This window comes from Benincasa hispida, chromosome 8 (assembly GCF_009727055.1).
Source record: "Benincasa hispida cultivar B227 chromosome 8, ASM972705v1, whole genome shotgun sequence".
Taxonomy (NCBI): Eukaryota; Viridiplantae; Streptophyta; class Magnoliopsida; order Cucurbitales; family Cucurbitaceae; genus Benincasa; species Benincasa hispida.
Window position 1 is genome coordinate 11,189,249 of NC_052356.1, and position 10,340 is coordinate 11,199,588.

Genomic DNA, 10,340 nt, shown 5'->3' on the forward strand with positions numbered 1-10,340 from the left:
CTGTGAAGCTATGTTCCAAACTTCTCACTCGGTATCGTCCCCAAAATGGTAGGCATATTGAGTCGACAACTAAGGCCATTCTCACCCATACAAATAAGAGAACGATCCTCATGAGCAGGAATTCATAACTCACTTAGGATTAAGATCGAGTTACATGGCTATCTTTTGAAATGTTAATATCTTCAGTTAACGGTGTTACAAAGAGAAATTATATATTTTGTGGTTCGGTTTTACGCAGATTCACTGTATAGGATACCTCAACTTACATGTCATCACATGAACGATTTGGATTATATCATTTGTAACACTTACAACATTTGTAACACTTACAAAGTGTGTCGTATCCATAGTGTTACCAGGATAAGGTACTCAGCTATATCCATATACTATAGACCTTTTAGGTTCTTCCTTGAACACGATCTACTGTATGTTAATCACATACTGTTCAAGTTACATTAAATAAACTTGGATCTTAGTTTATTGAATTCGAGTTATGCATGAAAATAAATAAAACTTTATTTAGAAGATAAATAACATTTTATTTATATAATAATTTGTTTACAATTTACCGACTACAAGATTTAAGACATAAATCCAACACTTTTCACTCTAGCAAGGTAGGTGGAAAAAAAAATCTTGATCTTGTTTCAAATTGGCAAGTTCATGCTTCAAGTAAAACATCCTCGATCCGTTACGTTTTTTAAAACGTTCTTTAAGATCATTCAAAATATCTTGAGACAAATCATAAAATAGTATACTCGAAGAAATCGTCTTCGAAACAGAATTAAGAATATAGGTGATTACCATATGATTGTTGGAAATCCATAGAGGAAGTCGAACATCAGTAGGTTTCAAGAAAGAGCCATCAATGAATCCTAATTTTTTCTTGTTAGATAGTGCCAAATGCATCTATTGACTCCAAGTCATGTAGTACGTTGTCATTAGTGAGCCATTCAAAAACAATAACAAGATTAAAAGTATCATTGTGATACAAAGCATAAGGATCCAGAGCAAACTTAAGAGAAGACTGAGTTTGTTGAGAAGAGGACGAAGGATTCTGTCGTGGGATGAAGATTTTTCAGAATCCATGGAGAACGGAAGCGAAAGAACTCAAACGACGCTCTGATACCATATGAATGAAGTATTAGGGAAAAAATCTGATTTATTTTCATTCCCATGGTATTTATATACAAGTAAAATAATAGAAAAAATTTGTATTACAAATAAATCCCCAGATCTACCATTTTACAAATAAACCCTAATAGGTTGTTAAAAAATTATTAGATATTAATACTTTGAAAGTTCGGGAGCTAAATTTTTAATTTGACCTAATTTTGTTAAACCTCACTCATCATACCCATTACAATTCATCTAATGTTGCATATGTGAATAATCAACCTTGAAATAACCATCAACCCCACTTGAAAATCACTATTACCTAGGGTTCATTATAACAATTATGTTGATGCCAAAATCACCATAGGAAAAACATATCTAATATTCACGTGACACTAGTAGTGAATTTGTTGGAAGGGTAGAGAAGAATGTGACCTATGAAAGAAGAAAACCTACACATCGTTTTGGTGCTTGCTACACACTCTCTGACTTAAGTTACCTCATATGGAGCTATAATGACGTATTTATAGAGGTGGTTAACATAAGTTGTTTCGATAGGGCTTCAGAACTGCTTTAGGATAATTCTACGACTTGTTAGGGCTAAGGAGCATGCCCATTTTGCGTTTGGTTAGGGTTGACCTCACCCTTAGCCAAGGGCAAGCATCTTCCTCTAGGCCCATTTTGGTCCTATAGTGATGCATTGGGCTAGGGAATGCGTGCAACATGCTTTATTAGCTATTTTATTAGACTTTGCCTAAGCTTTTTACCAAAACTAAGCATGTTGATTTGGGTTTTGACATGAACTAACCCTCTTCTCTAGGCTCATGATGCTATTTTTGGGCCAAACCTTGTTATTTTCTAAGTTTTATTGCTTCTATCCTTACGTTATGTTGATTATACACTTCGGTCCAAAAAATCACCCATATTGATTCTAACACAAAAACCCTCCTACTTTAAAATCTTTGTTAAATAATCACCAATTAACTCGAAATTTTTTTTATTAGATACAAAATTAATAGTCGAGATCCTTATATTAAATACTCTTTAAAGCTTTCAAGAACCTATTAAATACTTCATGAACTAAAATTTTAATTTGACCTAATTTTATGAACCTCTAATAACACCCCAATCATAACAGCATTCAAAGAGGCCATTCTTCCCACTTGTATCCATGACGAAGGTTGCATGGCCCAACAAGCTCCATTATTCTACAAGCTAAACATGCTGGCTCCACAGCCATTTAAATAAAATAATAATATTAAAAAAAACACACACACACACAAAGTCTCTAACAAGAGACCACATGCATAGTAACTTACAAAAAAGGAATGTCTGGTCGTTGGTCTCTTGTTTTATTGCTTCAAACAAAATAGCTTCAAATGAGGTTATCCAACCAACTGTTCACATCACATCCCTAATTAAATAATTTATTTATTACATGTCTCTTCCCCTAAACTCCATGCAATAATAATATTTTTCTTTTATATAAACTATTTCAAACTTTCTTCAAACCCTAAAACGACTCATCAACTGATATATGAAAGCTTTATTTTTATTTTTATTTTTATTTTTATTTATTTCTTAACTCTGTGACAAACCAGCCCAACCACCCTTTCTTTGCATGAAAGGTCAAAATTTGACATTTCCCCTTTAGTTGGTAATGCTAATTTGTGTCCCTTTTTTTTTCAATTTTAATTCTAAATCTTTTAACGGTTTTAATTCTATTATTTTGTAATTTTTTCAATTATATTGTTACATTAAACATTGAAATTTTTGTAGGTGCATTTATGTTAAAATACCATTTTATCATCATACTTTAAGTTTTATTGTATTTTAATCTTTATATTTTTAAATATCCAAATTTTATTTCTTGTATTTTTAATAAACCATAAAATTAGTCTATTTTGTTATGGTTAGTTCATTTTTGTTAATTTTCTTAAAATAGAAATCTAATCTCTATTAATCTTCCCTCTATAAATTTTGGAAATACGTTCCTATTATATAACTTTTTCTACATGAAAATTATTAGGTTAAATTATAAATTTACTCGAGAAAATGAAAGTTCTAAACTTTTAAAATTATAATTTTAGTCTTTGAAATTTCATGTATTATTATGAAAATTATAGATCTACTAGGCACACAATGAAAAATTTAAATTTCTATTAGACATAAACTTCAAATATATTATAGATATAATTGATTTAATTTTTTAAAATTTCAGATAATTTGTTTAAGAACCTAACCTACACTTTTGAAAATTCATGGACTAAATAGATACAAACATCGAAATTAGAGGCTAAACTTATAATTCTGATCTATCTTATTTTTTTTTCCTATCTTCTCTCTATCCTTCATAATATGAGAATAAGTTGCACTATTAATATAAATATATTTATATATGGTCAATGATAGATTCTAGTTTTAAACAGGAGTTTATTCTAGAGAATATCCTTGCAATGGTTTTGACTCCTAACAACGATTTACTTGATTTCAACCACTATTTGAACTACAAATTCCACCCATATATGAAAACGAAATATAAATCACACCCTTTTTCTTTTTTCCCCTCTTCAATATCCTTAAGAAATGGTTTTGACGTTAGAAAATGGCTTTTTGGAGACGAGGGTATATATCTCCACAATAATATGATATTAGTTTTATCTTTAGTTTCATTCAAAAAATTTTGTATCATTAGAGATAATTGTTCTCCCTTATATATCCATGATTTTTCTTTTCTCTAGACCAATGTGGGTCTTTGACTCATTCTATGTTCGATTATTCCTTCAATTTGAGAATAGTATAGTAAATAAGATACTAATCACCATCCCAAGATCGATATACTTCGATATTCCATTCTCAAATTGTTAGAACTCATAAAAAAAATCAATAATTCATTTACATAAGAAGAAATATAATGGGGGATGTTTTTAATTCACATAAATACATATTTGATCAACAAACATGATTACTAACATGCAAGAAAAATTGAAAGAGTTCCAAATCGAAGATCAAGAACATCAAAATAAATGTAAATATTATTGATTATCTTAGACACCACTCTAAAGTTGTTCTAACAACCCTTCTAGCTGGCCCTTCTCCTCTTCGAATGCAAATGTCCATATCAAAATTAAGTTTGTTCTCTATGACCTTATTACTCCATTGACAAACCAAACACTTTTCACTTTTTTCCACTATATATACATATTCATAATCCATTCACAAAATCACCTCAAAAATATATCACACCCATCAATTTCTAAAGCCTTACTACTACTTTATTTCTCTTTGAAGAAGACCAAAAAGAAAAAAAATGGGTGTTTCTAATCACAACCTGATTTCCTTCTTTTGTTTCATTTTGTATTCATGTGTGGTTCCTAAGTTGGTGTTTGCTGGCATAACGAGGCATTACAACTTTGAAGTAAATATATATATTCAACTATTTTTCAGTTTTTTTGGATAGTTTAATCATATTGAAATATATGTAATGCTTTTCGATGTTTTTCAGGTTAAAATGCAAAATGTGACACGTTTGTGCCATACAAAGAGCATGGTGACAGTGAATGGCAAGTTTCCTGGACCTCGTATTGTTGCTAGAGAGGGTGACCGACTACTTATCAAAGTGGTTAACCATGTCCCCAACAACATATCTATTCATTGGTATAATTTTATATTTTATTTGACATTCTTGACGTAATTTAAGAAAAAAAAATCTCATATAATTAATCTTCGACTTTTGAGTTTAATTTTTAATTGGTTCATAGTTTTTAAAATGTTACACTTGTATTTCATAATTTTGAGTTTAATTTTCATTCGGTTACCTAAATTTTAAAATGTTACATTTTTACTCTTGTATTTTGAGTTTAGTGTTCATTTTTCGGTCACTAAGTTTCAATATTTTACATTTTACATTAAAGTTTTCATTAATTGTCACTTTTGTTCTTTGAAATTAACATTTTAGTTAATTAATTTAAAATAAAGGTTGTTTTTAAATATTGAAAAATAACCAAAATATTTACAAAATATAATAAAATTTTAGAATTATCAATGATAGACTTCTATCAGGGTCTACCAGTGATATTGATAGATACTGATAGAAGTTTATCAGTGTCTATCAACATCTATTATTGACAGTTCTAAAATTTTAGTAAATAGTTTCAACAGTTTTACCATTTGAAATAATTTTCCCTCAAATAATTATGATGTGAAATTTCTTAATTAATTTTAATAGTGATGAAAAATCATTAATTAATAGATATTAACATAAAAAAAATGTATAAAATGAATATTTAGTGAAAATCAAGTGTGAAAAGATAAATATTGAAATTTAGGGACAAAATGGAAGCAAAACTCAAAGTAAAAAAACTATAACATTTTGAGATTTGGAGATCAAACGTAAACTAGACTCTAAGTCTCGAGACGAAAAAGGGTATTTTTCTTTTTAGTGAAAGAAAATTAACATAATTATGAGATGTTTTTATTTGAGTATAGGCATGGAATCAGACAATTGAGATCAGGTTGGGCAGATGGACCAGCTTACATAACCCAATGTCCAATACAAACTGGGCAAAGCTATGTGTATAATTACACAATTATTGGGCAAAGAGGAACTCTATTTTGGCATGCTCATATTTCTTGGCTAAGGTCAACACTTTATGGACCTATAATCATTCTTCCTAAACATGGAGTTCCTTATCCATTTCCCAAACCCCACAAAGAGATGCCAATCATCTTTGGTAAATTAATCAATATAATTAATCTCTAAAACACTTGATTAATTATTAATTAACCTCAACTAATGATTGTTTCAATGGTAATTCAAAATTAGGGGAGTGGTGGAATGTAGATACTGAAGCTGTGATTAGCCAAGCCTTACAAACAGGTGGAGGTCCAAATGTTTCTGATGCTTATACAATGAATGGTCTACCTGGACCTTTGTATAATTGCTCCACTAAAGGTATTGTAAAAGAATGGTTCCTATGGTTTGGTATCGTTTTTGTTTCTTGTTTTCTCTTCTTAATAAAAAGAATTGAAAGGATGTTTTTAACTATTTTTTGTTTTTTCGTTCATAAAAATATATTTGACAATCATTTCAATTTCATTTGATAATTATTTATTTCTAAAATTATAAATACGACAAGTCTCTTTTTTTTTTGAAAAAAATTTAAAATTGATTTTTTAGCTACTTCCTACGAGTTGGTTTTGAAAGCTAAAACAAGAAAACATGTTTTACAAAAGGTTTTTTTTAGTAACTTGACAAATAGTCCAAATATTTCCTTTTGAGAGTGGAAAAGTACTATATATATATAGCTACCTCCTACACGTGCTTTTAAAATCTAAATCAAAATTTGAAAATAGAAAAAAAAAAGTTTTTAAGATCTTTCTTTCTCTCTCTCTTTTTTTTTGAAATAACTTGACAAAGAATGAAATATAAAGTTTAGAGAGTTGAATAAGTATGATATAATAAAAAATTGTGCAAAAACAAGTCTAATTTTTTTAAAATAGGAAACTAAAAATGAAATTATTATCCAACATATACCTTTATTATTATCAATCCTTTGAAATTTTAAATTAAAAATCCAAAACTTTTATATTCTATTTTTTGAAGAATGTTTATTACATATTCTAAAAGTAAAAAAATCATAAAATAATAAATTTATATTATCGTAAAAAAAAACACTTGATTTTGCTAGTTCCAAAATTTCAACATGATTTGAAAAACCCTTATCAACTCCTTTGTTCTCAAAACTAGGTAGGAAACAAGAAACACAAACATTACCAAATTTACAAATTTCTAAAAGGTATAATAATAATTAACATTTTATTGTAATTGTTTATATTGTTTCATGCAGATACATTAAAGCTAAAAGTGAAGCCAGGAAAAACCTATCTTCTCCGTTTAATAAATGCAGCATTAAACGATGAACTTTTCTTCAGCATAGCAAATCACAGCCTTACAATAGTTGATGTTGATGCAATTTATGTTAAACCCTTTAAAACCAACACACTTATAATTGCACCAGGACAGACCACAAATGTTCTTCTTCAAACCAAATCCCATTTCCCAAATGCCAAATTTTTCATGTTTGCTAGACCATATGTAACAGGACAAGGAACATTTGACAATTCCACAGTTGCTGGAATCCTAGAATATTATGACCAAATTTCCAAAAAAAACCTACCAATTTACAAACCAAATCTTCCACTATTAAATGACACTTCATTTGTTACTAATTTTACCAAAAAACTTAGAAGCTTAGCCAATTCCCAGTTCCCAGCTAATGTTCCTCAAAAAGTTGACAAGCAATTTTTCTTCACTGTTGGACTTGGGACAAACCCTTGTAACCAAAAAAACCAAACATGTCAAGGACCAAATGGGACAATGTTTGCAGCTTCAATTAATAATGTTTCTTTTGTAATGCCAAATATTGCCCTTCTTCAAGCTCATTATAAAGGGCAATCTAATGGGGTTTATAGTCCTTTTTTTCCAACTAGTCCTTTGATTCCTTTTAATTACACTGGTAATCCTCCTAATAATACTATGGTTGGGAATGGGACAAAGGTTGTGGTTTTGCCTTTTAATACAAGTGTGGAGTTGATAATGCAAGATACAAGTATTCTTGGAGCTGAGAGTCATCCTCTTCATTTGCATGGATTTAATTTCTTTGTGGTTGGACAAGGATTTGGAAACTTTGATCCTAATAAAGATCCTAAGAATTTCAACCTTGTTGATCCTGTTGAAAGGAACACTGTTGGTGTGCCAGCTGGAGGATGGGTCGCGATTCGGTTTCTCGCTGATAATCCAGGTCGGTACAATCTATCTAAATCTAAAAGTTTAAGTTGATAGGTTATTAAAAAAATTGAAACTTTAAGGTTTGGTTTATGATAATCATCTGAATTTTGAAAATTAAGTTTATAAACACTACTTATACTTATGAGTTTATTTTGTTTTATTATTTACTGTACTTTTTATGAATGTTTACAAAATCAAAACCAAGTTTTTGAAAACTAAAAGAAAAAGTATAGGTCACATTATTTGAACAATCTTTTTGGTTTTTAGTTTTAAAAATTTATCTTATTTTTTCCTAATTTATTTATCATGGATTCCATCTTTCACAACCAAACATATGAAAATTCTTAGTTAAATTATATGAACAAGAAAGCTTTTAAAATTTCGCTTGGATTTTAAAAACAAGATCGTAAGATATAAATAACAAAACAAAGAAATCAATAAAATAATTTGTGCTCATAAGTTTAAATTTCAAAAACTAAACACCACAAAATTACCCAATGGGATATAACAACTTACTAAATAGTTATAAAAAACGGCTTTAAACATTTGAGCAAAATTGAATAATGATGATGTTTTCCAATTCAAAGCCGAAGTTTTAAAAACTAAGAAAAGAGCTAGGCATAATCATATTTTGTTTTTTTTAATTGTTATTTTCTTATAATTTTATTACCATGGATTCCATCTTTTATTGATAAACATTATATATAAATTTAATTTTAAGACACCAAAAACCACATAAGACCAAATAGTTATTAAATGCAGCTAAACATTTGAGCAAAATTAAATATATAATGATGATGATTTTGTAAAATTTAGTCTAAAAGTAACTCCCACAACATATTTATGAAATACTTGCTTAATATAAAGTTTAGATTTAATTTTTATCATATATTAATTTTTGTTTGTTTGTGGATATATAATAGGAGTATGGTTCATGCATTGTCACTTAGAGGTGCACACAAGTTGGGGTTTAAAAATGGCTTGGTTGGTATTGGATGGAAAGCTCCCTAATCAAAAGCTCTTGCCTCCACCAGCAGATCTTCCCAAATGTTGAAACCATATATCAAGATTTATCCTTGCTTTTGTTTTTGTTCTGTTTTTTAACATGTTTTTTTGTTGGTCTAAGTTTGTTTTTATTTTTTTTGTGTTTGTTTTTTTGTTTGGAAAATCACGTGTTTTTAAATTATTGTTTTGTCCGTTATATGATTATCAGGCTGAGATGTGTGAATGTAAGAAGAGTGAAATAGCAATTGCTTTTTTGCTGTAAATGTACTAAAATAGCAATTATATTGCTTCCTTGTTCATTAACAAAGGCCAAGTTTGAGTTGATTCAAGAGTTTGGGATTCTCAATTCATCAACATGATATTTAGATATTGGTGTTCAATTTTTAGTATGTAAAAATATTATTATCAGACTGACACTTTAATTAAACTGTCCATTGAACAATTGTGTGTGTTGCACTCTTAATTATATAATTAAACCCTAAAACTTCAATATGTTGTTAACTCTCAAAAGATTAACTATTTAATTAATAGTTATAATTAGATTATTGATCATTGTCTTACAAACTACAAGCATTTTGTTTGTATGTCCACGTAAAGTTCATGTATTCAAATAATAGTCATGGATCTTTAGTTTATTAGATTTAGACTTTACAAATGCAATTCACATATTCAATAACAGTTTTATTGAATAAATATCAATAGCATCTATATTGATAATAGAATACGTTTAACATTACAAACTGTGAGTTTTAGGACATATAATCCAACACCGCCCAGTCCTCGTACATCGTCGCACCCCTGCTCATTGTCGCACCGTCGTTCGACTCCCAATCGTTTGACCCATGCATCGTTAGCCCCTAGCCCCATTGTTGCTGCTTCGATCGGTGTTCACTGCCGTTTCTGTTTGTCATGCGTAGGGATGACGACTTCCTTCAGTTCACGTTCAATTAGTCGTCCGATGAACACTTCTCAGATCTGGTCAACACCCATCAGTCTTTCCGCCTTCCAATCACTGTCGTTTGGGTTTTACTAGAATCTTGGATTAAGTGTAGGTTTAATTTTTTTTATTGGGTTTTCTTCAGGGTTTTCTTTAGGATTTTGAGTAGTCATTAAATTTTTTTTGCCCTGATTTGTTGGTACTTGTCGTATTTTTGAATTTTAGGATGAAATTTCAGGTTGTTGAAGTTTTCGTCCAACCAATTAAAGGTGTAGTCGGCGAATTTTGATGAAGGGTAAGGCTCTAAACTCTTTTGAGTTGTTAAGCATGTTGTATGTTTTATGGAGTACTCGGTTTAAGTTTGACTAAATCATGGATTGTGGCCTAACATAAATTGCCATGATGTTTGGATAATAGTTTTGGATCTTGAGGATTCTTGGTATTTTCGTTTGGGTGATTTAAGTGTGATCTCATGGGTTTTCGGTAAGTTGT

The 10,340-nt window shown here is 29.6% G+C and overlaps 1 protein-coding gene across 1 annotated transcript; it reads left to right on the forward strand.

The window, feature by feature from the left end:
• The first annotated feature begins 4,357 nt into the window (after positions 1 to 4,357).
• LOC120082794 (laccase-17-like) lies at positions 4,358 to 9,240 on the forward strand. The gene is made up of 6 exons (XM_039038110.1): positions 4,358 to 4,534; positions 4,622 to 4,773; positions 5,605 to 5,849; positions 5,942 to 6,070; positions 6,966 to 7,919; positions 8,830 to 9,240. Exons 1-6 carry the CDS (start codon positions 4,427 to 4,429, stop codon positions 8,958 to 8,960), a joined length of 1,719 nt encoding a protein of 572 aa, XP_038894038.1. The 5' UTR covers positions 4,358 to 4,426; the 3' UTR covers positions 8,961 to 9,240.
• The last annotated feature ends 1,100 nt before the right edge of the window (positions 9,241 to 10,340 follow it).

What these genes read in the sequence shown, in the direction of transcription:
- LOC120082794 (XM_039038110.1), top strand. Translation starts at nt 4,427, where the DNA reads ATGGGTGTTTCTAATCACAACCTGATTTCCTTCTTTTGTTTCATTTTG. An exon ending in CGAGGCATTACAACTTTGAA is followed by an intron (nt 4,535 to 4,621) that starts GTAAATATATAT and finishes GATGTTTTTCAG; the next exon opens with GTTAAAATGCAAAATGTGAC. An exon ending in GTTTCTCGCTGATAATCCAG is followed by an intron (nt 7,920 to 8,829) that starts GTCGGTACAATC and finishes GATATATAATAG; the next exon opens with GAGTATGGTTCATGCATTGT.